We start from the raw sequence: 18681 nt of genomic DNA on the forward strand, positions 1-18681 counted from the left end.
ACAGTACTAGTTTTATTGATTAACAGTTTTTTTTATTATTTTTTACTTTTCAGGTAGGTAGTTAAAGTTTAATACAAACATCTAAAAAGCAAAACATGCTATTTAAAAAAATGCAAATATCTTAAAAAATAATTTAATATGCACTTTGCCAACCGGTAAATACTGGAAAATCCAAAATATAATAGTAAAGTATCGACTACTACTCTAAAATATCTACTAAAATAATAATATAATTGTTAAAAGTAAATATTTTGTGCATATTTCGAGTAAAATCTTTTCTTAATTTATATGTATATTTTTAAAACAATTTATTCATAGTTGGGTTTCCATAATTATAATATACTTAATATGTCTAATACTTTAATTATTATATAATTAATATCCTATACTATACAGGGTTGTTCACCACATACGACACGGAGTATTGTAGCTAAACGATTAGATTTTTACAAATTGTAAGTTTTGGGTTTGTTGAAGGACTATTAGAGCTACAATTTAAAAATATTTTTACAAGATACAGAGTGTCCCAAATAAATAAAAAATATCAAAGTTGTATTTTTTTAAATGGAACACCCTGTGTATTATTGCATTTTTAGTTTCTACGATTAAAATAAAGGTGTTGCAATAATAAAAATTATACTACCTTATACAGAGTGTCTAAAATTTTATTTTAAATAATTACTAGCTTTAAACGGCAATAACTTATTTACATTAAATAGAACACCCTGTATATTTTATGAGAATCAGATGCACAATTTAATTGTCTATCAAATTGTATTATACCACTTCTTACCTATTCCTTCAAGTTTTCGTAGAAAATGCATTTTTTTATAATTTAGACCTTATTTATCAATATACCCATGGAATATTGACATTTTAGATTGGTTTTAAAACAACAAATGTACAAAATGTACAGGCTAGTAATATTATCGTTTTTAGTAAAACGATAATATCACTAGCCCATTTGTATGCAAAAAGAAAACTATTTAAATCTTTATAAAAGAGTATACCATTAATTAAATGTACCCCCAGTATTTCCGCCCAAATACTAATTAACTACATACTTAATTATTATGTTCGTTAATAAATTATTCTAAATAAATGTGAATTTGAATCAGAAATCAATATAATAATAAGTTATGAAAATGAACGTCTCTGTTGTTATAAATAGGCATTTGTCGAAAAATTAAATATAATTTTTAAGGTGTTACTTTTTACCACACTGTCTAATACACATACATAATTCAGCTTTTTAGTATTTGGAGCAATTATTATTAATCAACGCAAACAGTCAATTAATGTAGTTTGAATACTGGAATCATATTCATTGGTCCTTTTTAACATATATTTAAACAGTTTTTTTTAATGAAATAAACGAACTATATCGACAATATTAGTATCTGTACTCTTTAAAAATTTGGTACATCTTTAAAAATAACCTAAAATGTCAGTATTCCATGGGTATATTGATAAATGGGTTCTAAATTACAAGAAAATGCATTTTCTACGGAAACTTGAAGAGATAGGTAAAAAATGGTATAATACAATTTGATAGACAATTAAATTGTGCATCTGATTCTCATAAAATATACAGGGTGTTCCATTTAAATTAAACAAATTATTGCCGTTTAAAGCTAGTAATTATTTAAAATTAATTTTTAGACACTCTGTATAAGGTAGTAAAGTTTTTATTATTGCAACACAATAACTAATCAATAAATAAACTTCAGTAAATATTTAGTAATAAAAACTTTGATACCAGCGGAGAAATGCAGCCTTAAAATTTATACTGCAATTTAACAAAATTGAAAATATTTCAAAAACGGTAAGGTTTAAGTGTAATAAACCTTAATCAAATTTACCTTTATTTTAAGCGTAGAATCTAAAAATGTAATAATATATAGGGTGTTCCATTTAAAAAAATACAACTTTGATATTTTTTATTTATTTGGGACACTCTGTAGTTTGTAAAAATATTTTTAAATTGTAGCTCTAATAGTCCTTGAACGAATCCAAAACTTACAATTTGTAAAAATCTAGTCGTTTAGCTACAATACTTCGTGTCGTATGTGGTGAACAACCCTGTATAAACATATACCTTCCTTCATCATTTGGGCACCTAAAGAACGATATATTGTTTGTCATTCTACTTTCACAACCATCCACTGCACAAATATATTTCTAGTAGACATTTTATTCACAATTAAAACAACTAAAACACTATTTTTGGTTCACCCTATGCGTCGGACCGAAAACAAAACTAAAATAAACTTGGACCGCTGCGCTGTGTACAAGTCGAGCGACATGGATGTAGACTGGCCCAAGTCTACAAGACAGGCGGGGAGCGGAGGGAGGAATTTTGATACGGGCGAAGAGTGAGCCAACTGATTTCACACGGTATGAGCTATAGAAAGTTAAAAATTCCCTTTTGGCTACGCCACTGTCTAGAATTACAAAAGGAACATTTTCACTTCATAATATAATTTTTAACGTTCATTTTCCGATACTGTTACGACGCTTTATTATTTTTAGTATTAAAAATATCCCAGGGGCAACATATCTACGAATTAATATTAGATTTTTGATGGTTTTGATGTCTAGGCAGCGGCATTTCTATTTTAAATCCAAGCAGTAAACCGAAATTTTTCCATTATTTTGGACATCGGGCGGGAAAAATTCGCGCCTTGCCGATTGACGCTAAAGGAAAGCACATTGTTTCGTGTGGGAAATTGTTTTTCGCTTTTCGGGTTTTCATGTAATGATTTTTTTTTTATTTTTCTTCGAAGAAAAATGTAGGTTGTGTCGGTCGTAAATAAATACATTTTCTACAAAAACAAAGTTCGAATTTCTAAATAAATTTATTTTTATATTTACAGGGTGGACTAACAACTTTATAGTTGCGATGTGTTTTTTACGGCTATTAAGATATCTTGTACAAGATCCCACATTTTGCGCATATTTCGGAGGCGCTGTAAAATTAAACTCCCTGTATATTTAAAATAGGATTTTCCAATCAAATACGTGAATAAAAATGAGTAAAAGTTATTAAAGCAATAATTATATTATTATCAATTAAAATATGATCGTCATATAAATATGTTATATTATGTATTGCAAATTAATTACAAATGTCAAATAAAGCGTCTAAAGGATTATAATGTCATCAATATTATTAATAATAATTAAAGGAAAAATATGCCAGTAATATCGATCAAAAATATTATATGTAAAGCTTTGTCTACACAGTTAAAACGGAGGACGTCTAGAGAACTGTATAGACATAAAGACTAAAGTATAGACATAAGTTTTACCTGGTAGGTAAAACCTTTGCATAAAAAGATTAAAGAATGATTATAATGCTATCCGTGTATCCATACACATGGCAGACAGAGGTAGTGCTCTAGGCCCTAGGGTGGGGACCCTTGACAGTTCTGTCTGACGATTCATTTGACACATTTGAATTTTATTTGAAATTTTGTGGATTTGTCGGTCTTTCCTGAGCTTATTTTATGTTATTTATTATTTATTCTACTACTGATAGTTGTATAAACCGGTCTGGTTGGCCTGGTTTTGCAACGGAATACAGTCTTAGATACATACGTCAATTTGACTTACCTGCTTCAGTAGCGTATCGGATATTTGTGTTAATAAAAAATTATTATAACTTGTCTATTTTTATTAGAACTATATATTTTTATAACAATTTTAATAACTACCAACATTTATTGACAACGTAAAATAAAACAACAACTTACTGACTCTACCCTACGTCATATGTTTACACGTTTTGAATAATATTAGAACGGCACTGATAAACCGGAATTCGGCCATTTTTGGTCCCCATCGCGCTCAACCTAAGGTTTTTTGATATGCTCCTTCCTTAATTTTTTTATTCAAAGATCTAGACGAGGTTCAGAGAACTTCCGTCATTATTTCTCTAGACGGTGTTCCGTTTTAACTGACAGGCAAAACGTAAGGTAAAGCGTTACGTGTAGACCCCGCCTTAATGTAAAATAATATTTTTTTCTTATCATTTTTAGTAAAAATTTCAAATTATTTATTGCTTTGTTTTCAGATCTGCCAAGATACCAACAATACCGTTCATAATAGGTAAACGTATCATCCCGAGAAAAAAAAAATAAAAGAAGATAGAACCAGAGAACTGCACTGTAGATAGTTTATGTTTATAGACCTGTCACTCATTCTCCCTCAGAAAAAAAAAACACACAGGCACACACAGAGATAAAATGGGAAAGTTCGAGATCCAGTCTATGCCAGTCCAGAGGCCCGAAAACAACTACAGTTGCGGTTATGACAAGGTGTCAGTGAATGGTAGCGTGAGGAACGGCAACAACGGACTGGTCAGGATAATCGAGGAGGGTTTGGCAACGTTGCAGAACGGTAGAAACCCCGATTCTGTTGATGAGGATGATGAAGATTTGAGCGGGAAGAAACTGGACGTTGAAATGCCCGAAGGGATGAAGTTGTTGAGTAACCAGGTGGCTGGGCACGTTATAGAAGATTCTGGAGGTGTTGGTGAGTAGTACTGAGTGAAGATACCGTTTGATCGAAAAAAAAACGGTGTCACAGACGGCTGGAGAATGGCAATCGATGATAATTTTGGCGAGGTCAAGCCCTTTTTGGATATAGATTTGTGTAGATCTGGAAACTTCTATCTTTTTTTTATTTTTCTATAATTAATTTTACAATTTTTAATAAATAATTTTTAGAGATTGACCTCGCCAAAATTATTGTCGATTGTCATTCCCCAGCCGTCTTTGACGCCGTTTTTTTTTTCGATCAAAAGGTATTATATTGTACACAATGAACTTCCTGTGATTTCTAGTTTTTCCATTCAAAAGTAATATAATTAATACTAAGCGATTAAACGAAAAAAGAAATAGGGAGTGTACATAATATCATTTTGTTTGCAATAGAATTAGAATGGTAAAAGGAGTGAAAGTTCATACTGTTTACAGTGTCAAAAAGAAGCACGTAAGATAGTTCGAAAAGAAATCTACCATTCCATGTTTGTTTACATTTTTTTCGAAATGATTTTGTGTAATTATTTGCGAATACATAATGATATATTTGCTCCAAACCATAATTATTTTCCACTTAACCTTCATTGTCTTTCGTTGCTTCGTCATGTCATGTCAACGGAAATTGAAAGTTTTTCTTCATCATCGTATTTTAAATACTTATTCAAACATTCTTTATTCTACATCATGTAACTAACGTTTTAAGTATAGTTTTGTAAGCCTTTGCATTAATGGGTAGCTAATAGAATTCAATATAAAATTTACTATAACTAGTAATTTATTTTTAGCTAAAATATTTTTGGCTAACGACTACTTATTGATATTTCAAATATTTATTGCTGTGTGTACGAATATTTTTAGCTAACAATTTTAATATTGTTAGCTAACTCTTTAGGCTAGCAGTGTAAGCACTCTTTGTTTCCTTCTAAAAATGTTAGCTAAGCAGTTTTGCTTTGATATTGAGCATGATTAGCTAAATATGTTTTGCAACGAAATTAGCTAATAATACTCTATATAATATGTCTACTAACAATATTGTTGGCTAATGTTGTTAGCAAACAATTGGTAATATTAGTTAATATGACATTGATAGCTAATATATCAGTGTTAATTAGTGTATTAGCTAATATTGTTAAGGTTAGACGATTTTGTATTAAGTTTCATACAAAATTGTCTATACATGATTTTTACAGAGGTTTCAAAAAAACCCTTAATAGTTTGAAGCTAATTAAAAGTGTTAATGTTAACTACACCAAAATTTTTAGCTAAGAATGTTGAGTATAAAATTTTCTATACCTATAATTAACGTAAATTTTATTAGCTAACACTTTGGGTTAGCAGTCTTTGTTTCCTTAGATTGTTAGCCAACGTAGCATCTTTCGATATTGACCAATATATTTTTTCTATAAAATTAGTTAACAAGATTAGAGGTTAGCACACTCCGATAATAATTTGAAGTTAATTTACAATTTTAATGTTAGCTAACAGAAAATTGTTAGCCAGTAATATATTAGCTAACATTGGTAATATTAGCTGATATTAATGTTAGCTAATGTTATCCATTTTTAGTGAAAATATACACTCAACAATTTAATTAAAAATAATATTCAGGGCATTTACAGACATTTTATCAATAATAGTAGTAATATAAAAAAGTACGTAATACATTTTTGTCAGATTAAATTATTACAGGTAGCTACAACTACGTCATAAAAGTACGAAAATACAAGTCGTAAATCCTGTTCTGTTATCTCGAATGGACTGCGAAATGCGAGCGGCCATTGTAAATTAAAAGCTTATCAAAAAAACATTATCTTTATCCGGGTCTATACCGTAAATTATTGAGGTGTGTTTGAATAATGAAAATAAAAAATAATCAACGTCAATTTTTATAATCTATGCACTTTTAAACTTATGATGTTCTAATATACAGTCCTGGGCACCTTATGCCGTGGTTCGTATTTTAATGCATGTGACAGATAAATGACCGAGAATCAATGACAGAAAATCTATACTAATATAAAACCCTTAAGTGACTGGCTCACTGATTAATCACGATCCTGTTCAAACCACTCAACGTAAGAAGCTCAATTTTGTCATACAGGTTCATTCTAGGGTGTAGAGGTTCGATAAGAAGGGATTTTTCGAAATTCCAGTTCCAAGGGGGTGAAATCACCCCTCAAATATTATAATATTTTTATTTAAAAAACGGTCAAGTTTCCGTAAAAACGCTTAAACACGTATATTTTATTTTGTTTTTTTACATTTTAAGATTTTTTAAAAATGTATACAGGGTGTTTCGAAAAATCTGGTCATTGATTAATCAAATTAAAGCGCTTGACGTAAAAAGTTGATTTTTGGAAAACGGATTGACTTTAGGGTGTAGAGGTTCGATAAGAAGGGATTTTTCAAAATTCGAATTCTAAGGGGGTGAAACCACCCCTCAAATATTAAAATATTTTTTATTTTAAAACTGGTGAGTTTTTCGGAAAAACTTTTAAACACGTATATTTTATTTTGTTGTTTTACATATTTTAAGATTTTTTAAAAATTTATACAGGGTGTTTCATAAAATATGACCATTGAGTAATCACGATTCTGCTTAAACTGCTTAACGTTTAAAGCTGATTTTTGGCAAACGAATTGACTCTGGGGTGTAGAGGTTCGATAAGGAGGGGTTTCTCGAATCTCAAATTCCAGGAGGGTGAAAACGCCCCTCATATATTACAATATCTGTTATTTATAAAACGGTTAGTCTTTCGGGAAAACGTTTTGGACACGCATCATTTATTTTGTTTTTTTTACATATTTTGAAGTTTTTTAAAAAATTATACAGGGTGTTCCAAAAAGTTGGGTAATATCTTAACCACGATTCTGCTTAAACTGCTTGACGTAAAAAGCTTATTTTTGGCAAACGTATTTTTCGAAAGTCAAATTTCAACGAGATGAAACTACCCCTCAAATATTATCACAACCAAGTTTTCTCTATAATTTTTTTACATATTTCAAAATTTTTTATCATCACTATTACAAATGGTTAATTCGACGCGAACGAAGTCGCGGGTTCACGCTAATACAATAATAAATATAATAATTAAAATGACAGACACTAACTCTCACTGTCAGGTATTCTCCCATCCCATAGGACATATGATATCAGACATTCATATCAGATCCACGAATCATCCTATATATTATCATTTCATCAAGGAACAGCCTGGTTTTCCAAATTAAATTTTTTATTCACATTTAAAGCGTTTTCAAGATTATTGAATCGAAAATTTTGGTTTTAACACTTGCCCACCCTGTAGTTTTCTTAATATACATGCTAGAATCGCTGCATTCCATAATCTTAATGATTTTTTAATGATTTAGTCTAACGATTTGTGACCTTGAAGAGTTATCTTGGGTAAAAGGCTTTGGTTAAAATAATATATGGATTAAAATCACTTTATAATTGAATTCACAGAATATACTAACGAAAAAGAAGCCCAAGTTCCTTGTATAACGTGAGTTTATTTTCCCAATAATATTTCTTTTAACATAGGTTTTAAAACGACACATATTAAGAGTTTGTGCCTGTTAAGTATTTCTGCGTCTCAAGCATGTCACGCCATATCTGATTTATGGGCGTCCTGCGCTCCGATTTAGGGGTAAAAGTATTCCTAGAAAAGCGTTCAAAATCGAACGATGATTGGTCGAAACACTTCTGTTTCGAAAAAGAAAGTTTGAGAATATTACCTAATGCAGAAAAATACACATATTCCGACGCACAGTACAGTTTTGAGTGCGGTGGCGTGAATAGTGTGTCAGTTAAAGTAAAAGTTAATTAGTTAGTTAGTGCAGTGATATAAGCAGAAAGCAGGGTGAGTACATCTCACTAAGTGTCGTAGTTTATTAATTAATTAGATCATGAATATTTTGATAAATATATTGATACGTTTTGTTAGATATCATTTGCGTACACATATTATTAAATATTACATTAAATAACTGCGCCGTATACATGCTAGGTCAAAATATAGAATATGAAAGTTAGATAGGGTTAGTAATTAAATAATGCGGCGGTATACCGATGCGGCAGCTACGTGAGCTTTGTTTAGATAGGCTATTGAATCTCTTTACTCTGTAGAGTCGGTGCTGTCTAGTCAGGAGGAGCGCAAGGATAGGCCCGTTAATGTTGCTTGGCAGGATCTGGGATCCCGTAATGTCATAGTAGCAGGGACGCGATTCCTCGTAATGTCGCAACGGTGTAGGGAGTAAAATCCTGGTTATCACCGGTTTTTATATTGTGCCTCTGGGCGTAACCAGATGCGGGAGCGGGACCCCGAGAGATTCAGCCGCTGTATCCGGGTCTTCTGGTTCGTCTAGACCGTGCCACGGGGGGGCGTGGACGGGGGCAAGACAGTACGTTAGTATTTGATGAGATAAGTAAATTTGTAATCAAGAGAGAGAGAGAGATTGGATAGTTCTTTTATAAAGTACCTAATTAGTTAATATGATAGCCACGTAAGCTTTAGGTGGATTAGTGAATTTCTGTTCTCAGTAGAGTTAGTACTGCTTAGCTTGAGGAAGCGCAAGGATAGGCCCGTTAATGTTGCTTGGCAGGATCTGGGATCCCGTAATGTCATAGTAGCAGGGACGCGAATCCTCGTAATGTCGCAACGTCGCACACGGCAGGGATCTGGGATTCCGTACGCCGTGTGACAACGGACATTATTATTATGTCTGGGACGGTACCTCCGGGTCTTCAGCGGCGGGAACAGGCCCCCAGGGTCCTCGAATCTCGGGATCGATATGTTGTGTTTATTCTGTTGCCCGTGCGGCTGATTACTCTGGAGTCCGCGCCATCAGGGGGTGCGTGGGCGGAAGGCCAAGCAGTGCATTTGCATAGATATGTTTGTAAATCTTGTATTGAGAGAGACAGAGATAAATTAGTCCATCTAGTAAGATAAATAGAAAATAAATAATAGGTAGTTAGGGCAAAACAATATCGGCATATAGCAGTTAAATAGGTCGGAATTATGAACTGGACACTTATCCTTACTTTTAATTATGACAGGTATTAAAGTACGCCTCCGCTCAGGGTCAATGCTTCAGGGATTATTTGGTGAGTCTGTGATTTATTATATATTTGTTGTCCTGACAATATAATACTTTAAAACATTTTAATTATCCTGTCACGAGTTATGGTTTTGTTAGTTGTTTAGATTGTTTATTATTTTATAAAGAAAGTAAACAAAAAAAAAATCTTACACTTGTAATAAATCGGTTCCATTTTCGTAACGCCATCTCTCGACAAAGCTGACATTTACAGGTTAGCCAAAGGGGTGCGGGGCCGGGGGAATTGTAAAATACACTTTTTTATTTTAATTATTTTTATTCGCTATTTGCAATTTTATTTTTAAAACATATTATCTGAAACAATCACATAATATGTCTTAAAAATAAAATTACAAACGGAAACAAAAGGAATTAAATATGGTATGGTATAACATTGTTAAACAAACATTAACAAATCATAACATATCAGATCATAGAACAAAAAAAAGTACTATTACATAAAAACAGGTGATACAATACTTCAAAATTAATTGTAACATAATATCAAAACCGAAAAATCAAACTGCAAACACAACCACACTTATCACAACAGAAATTAACACACAGTTCCGCGACAAATGTCCAAGAAAGACTGATCCACAAAACACATACACAAGAAGAAGTGCGAGCGCCTTGCTAAATATTGGAAAGTGAAATTGACGTTTAAATTTGACACTGTTGACAAGTTTACTGCTACTAGCGCCCCCAATTTCGCTTGTAGGAACTACGGACTAAATTGTCACGCATGGCGGGAAGTTTAAAAAAATAAAAAAATGTATTTCTTCATTTATTTTTAATTATGACATACACAAAAACACAAAAAATACACCATTTTTTAAAAATATGTTTAATATCAATATCAAATATACAACAGAAATTACTTTCACCACAATAAATTAAAAAAATTAAAAGAATAATGTTACAAGTAGATCAAGAGACAAAATTAATTATAACAAAACTGAAAAAAATGGCGTCATAGATGGCTTAGAAATAAAAGATATCATAATTTTGAAAGTAAAATTATATGGGAAATATCTTCGATCATCATTTTTAAGCCAACTGGACGATTATTTCAAACATACAAGCTGAGTTCATTCATAGTGCTCTGAGAAATCTAGATAAACAAAGAATAATAAATTAAAAGTATTCCAGGGGAAAAGAGAGGAAAAACCTGTCGTCTCTGATATCTGTCAGGATATTGTTGAAAGTGTCATCTTTTTGCTCGAAGTTTTCAGGTCTATCAAAAAGATGACATTTACAACAATACTTTGCTGTAACTTTCACAAATATCAGAGAGAGTACATACAGGTATTGCCTCTCTTTTCCTCTGGGATGCTTTATATCTGTTGTTCTTTGTTTATCTATATTTCTCAGAGATAATGCCGAACACGACTACAGTATATAATAATTTCAATATCCTAAGTGGAAAGAAAAAGATCACCCTTCTGTTTTGTACTATGGTCCCTTTCTTCCGATGGCTCATCTCGTTGATATTTAGGAAGGTATCCATAAAATATATATTTTATTATCGGTCATGGGATGATGAAAAATATAAAATTCAATTTGATTTGATGATCCTTTTCTGTCACCTAAATCAGGAGAATGACAATGAGCATGTTAAGATGAAAAAAAAACTTATTTATCAACACTTACCTACACGTTAGTCCAAGGAGTTTTATCAAAAACCTATATTTGCCTAAATAATTTATGTATTCAATTTACAAAGCAAACTGCAGCGTGTAAACAAAAGAAATAAAATGGCGACAAGTCAACGTCAACGACCCGACAAGGAGAAAAGTGGTGTTCGAATAACAAATTATGGGTTACAAAAATTGTTTTTGTCTCCTTTCAACGCACACTTTAGAAAGAAAAAGAGATGAACAGTTATACGGAAAGAATGTCAGGGTTTTATCTGTCACTCTTGTCAATAATTTATCGGTAAGGAAGATTCCTAGAAAATCGCTTGTAGTCAAGTTTTCAACCATTTCCAGTTCTCCCATAAGAAGTGTCATCCACCTGGACTGATCATTCTGATTGGTCCTGGTCCGGTCGTAGCTCACGTCGTATTGTCGGTAAGCAAAATCCCTGTCCAAAAATCTTGACGATCAGCGCCATCACCCGTCATAATTGGAAAACTTTTGCTGGAACCATTTTGAATATTTCACTTACATGGCCCTGATTGAATTAAAAGCTTTTATTTTTTTTCAGGTATGCTGTCAAAGGATGACAAAGTTTACAAGCCGCTGCTAAAAAAAGATTGCGCCGAAAGGGAGATCAGACTGTACGAACAGCTGGAAACGACAGTTGACAGGTCTCTGATAGAGATGAGACACCTTGTGCCAAAATACTACGGAGTAGAAAAAGTAAGAAAAAAATCAACACGTAGCTGATATAAAATAAATATTTCTGACCTGGAAAAATAAGTAAAAATAGATAAACAAAATATCTATGTTTACTAATTTTCTTGTTACTATATCTATATTTTTTTGTAGATTATGTTCAAAGATAAACTGATAGACTATTTAGTGTTAGAAAATTTAACCAAGGATTTTAAGGAACCCTGCGTGATGGACATAAAAATAGGAAGAAGAACTTGGGATCCTTACGCGAGTTACAGCAAAATTATCGCAGAAGAGGTAAGGCAAGACATTTTTATTTAGTGGTAGAAACGAACTAATTTTATAAAATCAAAAAAATATTATAAAAACTGACGAAAAAAGATATACAGGGTGACCCATTCCAAATGTAATACTCAAATTTGGTAGGAGGGTATACAGGGTGCTACAAATTCGGTGTACGATCATTGGTATCTTGGATGTTCACCAAGATGCCATCAAAAAAGTTTTAAAAATTCCAAGCCTTGCTGAGTTTTTTTGAAATTTCGATTTTTCGATAATATTGTACCTATTATGAGCAAATTTCAGATAAATCTGCAGTTCTGAAAAGTTTTATAAAGTTATACAGTGAAATTAAAGACAAATACAACACTTTGAACACTTTTCTAGGAAAAAAAATCATAGACTAATAAAATATTCGCATTTATTTTGCAATAGAACCTGTGACATTCCCCATATAATTTTACTTATAAAATGACAGCGATCTTCATTCCATAGCCATCGCTGACGCCGTTTTTTTTTCGAACATATTGTTATTATGAGCTAATTTCAGATAAATCTGCAGTTCTGAAAAGTTTTATAAAGTTATACAGTGAAATTAAAGACAAATACAACACTTTGAACACTTTTCTAGGAAAAAAAAATCATAGACTAATAAAATATTGGCATTTATTTTGCAATAGAACCTGTGACATTCCCCATATAATTTTACTTATAAAATTACAGCGATCTTCATTCCATAGCCATCGCTGACGCCGTTTTTTTTTCGAACATATTGTTATTATGAGCTAATTTCAGATAAATCTGCAGTTCTGAAAAGTTTTATAAAGTTATACAGTGAAATTAAAGACAAATACAACACTTTGAACACTTTTCTAGGAAAAAAAATCATAGACTAATAAAATATTCGCATTTATTTTGCAATAGAACCTGTGACATTCCCCATATAATTTTACTTATAAAATGACAGCGATCTTCATTCCATCAAAAAAGTTTTAAAAATTCCAAGCCTTGCTGAGTTTTTTTTGAAAAAAAAACGAATTTTTTTGAAAATTAATTTTATTTTTTCCTATCGTTACTTTTTAGAAAATCAAAAAATGAATTGCACATTCTCATAGCCACTTTATTAGGGCTATCTGATAGTGCTTTTAGATTTTCAAATTAGCTGATAATTTCTGAGATAGAGAGGCCTTTACTTGACGTCATTTGTAAAAGCGAAATCAATACAAAGAAAGAAGAAGATCTGTTGAAAGGGTTATTATATTGTAATACATAAAATTGAACGAAAAATAAATTTGTGCAATAGGGAGGGTGGTAACGCTCTGTATTTGTTTTAGAAAAAGTATCACGAATGCAAGAGAGATCTAGGCTTCTGTATACCGGGCCTTCAAGTATACAAAATCGCTCAAAATCGCTTGGTAAAATATGGGAAGGATTTCGGAAAAACTTTAGATAAAGATTCAGCAAAAGAAGGTACAAAAAAATTAAATAAGTCTGATTCAAAGTCATTTGATATTTTTTTTTATTTTATTTTTAGTGATAAAAGAATTTTTGAACGCGGATTGTTATCATTTTTGTCGAAAACTGTTGATGCAACTATTGGCTTGCCTGTGGCAAATCCAGCATTTCGCTAGGAATCAGAGAAGATTAAGGTTATATGCTTCTTCTATTCTTCTTGTTTACGACGCTAGAAGATTGAAAGAGCATCTAAAACCAGCGAGGGAATGTCAGAATAATAGGATATCAACGCTTACGAGACACACTAGCTTGTATAGGTAAGAATGTATTTTTTTTCTTCATGATTTTATTTAATTTTTGAAATAATTTTTAATTTCAATTTTGTTTGTTGTATACTAAACAACTTTTTTAAGTAACTATTTTACATACTTTGGAAAATTAGACTACTTTAATTTTGAGTTAGGTAATTTTTGAAGCTCCCTTGTATAAAACAATGTATTTATTTTGTTTCTTGGTATATTTTCAGTTATGTTCAGATTTTTATAAAGAATAAAAAATACCTATAATAAATTTAAACCATTTCCTTTAATATCATTTCTTAAACTCAAGGAGTGTACAGGGTGTCCCATTTTAGTTGAAATCATACGGTATCTCCATTATTAGTGAAGAAAGAAGAAATAATTTATTAGTGGCTCCCCAAATAAAACAAGAGACAGATAGCAGTATTCTTTTAATAATTATTTAGTTTCTTTTATTATCAATCATGGCCTACTATTAAAAATGATCTTTTAATGAAAACTTTTAAATATTGCAGTAAATAGTGAAGGTAAATATAGATTGATATATATTTTTGAGAAGCTTGTGGCAAGTCAGATCATATCATTTATAAATATACAGGGTGTTCCATTAAAAGAACATAACTTAGTTCATATTTTTTTTCGTAGAAAAATAGACTACTATAATAAACAGTTTTCACCTCTTCTTGATACCTTTCACAATAACGGAGATACGAGGGGTGTCGCGATTTGCAAAATTTTCAAAAAGACCCTGTAGTCAGAAACGAAGAGGGCTATGAAAATTTTGTTTACATCATCTTCCGTTTCACAAAAAAAGTGGGACAGGTTTGTGCAAACCGCACCCTTCTATCTTCACTAATAACAGAAATACCGTATGATTTCAACTAAAATGGGACACCCTGTACATTTGGGGTAAATGTAATATGCGTTTTTTTTTCATTGAACGTTTCTAAAACAATTAGAACTGTACCTCGTATACGAACTGGCAACGTTTAGTACACTGTCTCGAAGTACTGTACGATCGAAAAAAAAACGGCGTCCAGTTGGCTAGGAAATGACGATCGATGACATTCCCCATATAATTTTACATATACTGACAGCGATGTTCATTTCATAGCCATCGCTGACGCCTTTTTTTTTTCGATAATAATGTACCTATTATGAGCAAATTTCAGATAAATCTGCAGTTCTGAAAAGTTTTATAATGTTATACAGTGAAATTAAAGAAAAATACAAAACTTTGAACACTTTTTTAGGAAAAAAAATCATTGACTAATAAAATATTCGCATTTATTTTGCAATAGAACCTGTGACATTCCCCGTATAATTTTACTTATAAAAAGACAGCGATCTTCATTTCATAGCCATCGTCGACGCCATTTTTTTTCGAACATATTGTTATTATGAGCTAATTTCAGATAAATCTGCAGTTCTGAAAAGTTTTATAAAGTTATACAGTGAAATTAAAGAAAAATACAAAACTTTGAACTTTTTTTTAGAAAAAAAATCATACACATACACTAATAAAATATTGGCATTTATTTTGCAATAGGACCTGTCAAAGACCCTTACTTTATCCTTTTTCCAGGCCTCTGAGTTTGGCAACGCTGAACAACGGCTGCGAAAAAGTCGTCACGGGTTTCAGCGGTCAGCTGACCAAAGAGGGCCCCATTCTCAGGCACCCCTCCAAGCGAATAGTCAATCTGGAAGGGCCAAGAATAATAAACAATAATAACACGTGGCAGAAATCGATGAGACTGTTGAAACGCACTCATTCGTTCCAGAACAACTACGACAAAGACGTGCAGCACAAAAAGCAGAGTTATACCTTTATGTTGGACGACCTGTGTTCGGATTGGAAAAGTGAGGTTAGAATTTACTATAATAATTATTTTTTAGTTTAGCAGTATTTCCTATACACCCGGTATGTCCCTAGATAAACCGAGTGCCTCAATAGCTAAATAAAAAAGATTAAAAATTTAGTTCAAAAAATAGTACAGGGTGGCATCACTCGTACGACACGAAGAATTTTTTAAAATATATAGACTTCTACAGGGTGTTCCCAAAAAACTATTACGAATCAAAGTTTATTTTTTGTAATAGAACACCCTATATATTAATAGATTTTCGGATTCTAGAAAAAAATAAGGGCAAGTTTCATTAAAGAAGTATATGACTAAAATGTAAGGTTTTTGACATATTTAACATTTTCTAAAAATGAAGAGCAAACTTTAAATGTCAATAAAAGCTTGTAATTTACCCTGTATAGCCGGATATTTAGTGAAAAATAAACCTTGTATGTTAACCCAAATTAAAACGTGACCCGAAAAGTTATACAGGGTGAGACAAAATTAATATTGAAAATTGGTCAGTTTTAAAAGCAAGTTACTCTTTTATTTTGAACGGGACACCCAGTATATTATTGCGATATTCAATGGAGAATTAATATCTCTTCAAAATACTCTCAAGGTTAGGTTAGGTTTTTCTTGATATTTTAATTTCTATGATTTGGTGTCAGTAGATTTTTATTATTCGGAGTCTCCGCGCATTTTAAGGCCATCACCCTGTATTATAATAATAATAATATATCTGTTTCATTTTTTCGAGTATTTTTCTTTGAATTTCGGCAAAATACACACGCTGAAAATACACTTTGAAGAAAAATACTTTGAATTCATGGCAACACTGTATTAGTGTTTCTATTGTATGTGTATTAATAAATTTGAGTATATGTATGCAGGTTTGGGCTACAGCTAAACTGATAGACTTTGCCCATGTTTATCCGGCTGACAGTATGGACATTGACAGGAACTATCTAGATGGCGTTGATAACTTGGTAAAATTATTCGAAGACTTCTTAGCTGAAACGGAGGAATAGCTAAAAAGTTATGACGTAGAAAAGATCAGGAAAAGCATATCAAATAATGACGTGTGTCAATTTTGACGAATTTGACGCGAAAGTATTATAAAACTGACGAAATTTTTTACAAGGTATACAAAAAAATAATAATTTTTTACGCCTGTCACTCAATAATAATTTATTAATTTTAATATTTATTTATACGTAATATAGACAAAAAAAACAATACTTAAGGCAGCTAAAAATAAAATAAAAACCAGTGTGATTTTTTATCTTGTGAACTATACGTGTATCGAGAAATATATTTTTGGAATAAAAACATTGACAAGAAGTGTTTTTTTTAATAATTAACTATATTAAACGTTTTAAAATACAAAGAAAATTAACAATAATTAGGTTATAAAAATTCACAAAGGTAGTAAACTTTGACGACTTTTGATTTTCATTTTTCTTTTCCACAGCCTGTACTGTCTAGTCCAGTCATTTTTATTCAGGACTTCTCTAGATTTAGTCTCCAACCAATATCTTAAACTAAAAGAAATTCAGCATGAATACCATAAATAAATTTATTATAAAATATATCCTGTATCTCTAAAGAAATATTTCGGTTTTTAGCGACTTTGATTTTTGTACATTAGAACTACCGTGTGATCGAAAAAAAAAACGGCGTCAGCGATGGAGATATGACTATGAAATGAAGATCGCTGTCATTTTATATGTAAAGTTATATGGGACATGTCATCGATCGTCATTTTCTAGCCAACTGGACGCCGGTTTTTTTGATCATATGGTACTTTTTTTCAAAAATTGAAAATTAGTAATATTAAAAATGTTTAGAACAGCGGGAATAATTATTGCACCTTGTTGCCAAGTTGATCCGTAATTCCTTAGGTATGGTCTATCGACACAAGGAAAGAATCTATGGCAGTGACAGTTATATTTATCGTTTTAATTCACAGGTAAATGGTATTTTGTCATTTTTTTTAAATAGACTATGTCTTTTAGAACAGATAAATTATACTATATGTATAGGGTATTTCTTAATGACATGCTAATATTTAAGGGCGTGATTCTTGGACTTATTCCAAGAGAAGAACTTCATATGAATGTATGTCCTAAACATCTTAATTTCTGAGATACAGGGTGGTAAAATTTTCTAAAAAATAACCTTTTTTCACAATAATAACTCTGATTTTGTTACAGATATCTTTATGAAACTTAATACACCTCTTCTATTCATCAAAATATCTTTTTTGGTGTACAAAGAATTTTATTTATTTCAACCAGGGCCGTGTGGACGGGTTTTACATTGAATATTTTTGGAGAAAAAAGTGGTACACCACTGACGTCTCTTAAAAGTTATTTTCCAAATTCCCATTCATTTCTTAACATTTTTTAAGTCTTGATTTTTTTCGTCCAACGCATAGTTTTTACTTAAAAAAATTAGAGTCAGTTTATTTCAGGGTCAAATCGCTGAAAATATGATGCGGTGACTGTCGTGTGGAAATCATTTCTGCATCGGCTGGAAGGAAATTAAGAAATAAAAAGAGATATTTTGAAAAAAAAATTAAAAATTTTACCACCCTGTATCTAAAAAGTTAAGATGTTTAGTACGTACATATATTCATTGAAGTGTTTTTCTTAGAATAGGTGCAAGAATCACCTTCTTAAATATTAGCATGTCATTAAGGAACGCCCTGTAGTGTGGCCAACCAGAGCATTCATGACAGTGACAGTTATATCTGTCATTTTAATTAATAGGTAAACGTATTTACTGTCATTTTTTGGATGTCGTCTGTCGAAATCTC

The 18681-nt window shown here is 31.4% G+C and overlaps 1 protein-coding gene across 2 annotated transcripts in view; it reads left to right on the forward strand.

Moving 5' to 3' along the window:
* Window positions 1-16909, forward strand: part of LOC115881014 (inositol polyphosphate multikinase) — a 30236-nt gene extending 13327 nt beyond the window's left edge. Inside the window, exons 2-9 of one of the 2 annotated variants that reach the window (XM_030898365.1) lie at window positions 4076-4110; window positions 4191-4536; window positions 11853-12007; window positions 12137-12280; window positions 13597-13732; window positions 13797-14034; window positions 15602-15881; window positions 16754-16909. In XM_030898365.1, coding sequence (XP_030754225.1) covers window positions 4248-4536; window positions 11853-12007; window positions 12137-12280; window positions 13597-13732; window positions 13797-14034; window positions 15602-15881; window positions 16754-16891 — 1380 coding nt within the window. In that variant the 5' untranslated portion in view covers window positions 4076-4110; window positions 4191-4247 and the 3' untranslated portion in view covers window positions 16892-16909. Of the gene's footprint in view, window positions 1-4075; window positions 4537-11852; window positions 12008-12136; window positions 12281-13596; window positions 13733-13796; window positions 14035-15601; window positions 15882-16753 lie in introns of both variants that reach the window. The other variant, XM_030898364.1, reaches the window with a different exon arrangement.
* The last annotated feature ends 1772 nt before the right edge of the window (window positions 16910-18681 follow it).

This window comes from Sitophilus oryzae, unplaced genomic scaffold, assembly GCF_002938485.1.
Source record: "Sitophilus oryzae breed Bouriz unplaced genomic scaffold, Soryzae_2.0 scaffold_1693_pilon_pilon, whole genome shotgun sequence".
In the NCBI taxonomy this organism is placed as follows: Eukaryota; Metazoa; Arthropoda; class Insecta; order Coleoptera; family Curculionidae; genus Sitophilus; species Sitophilus oryzae.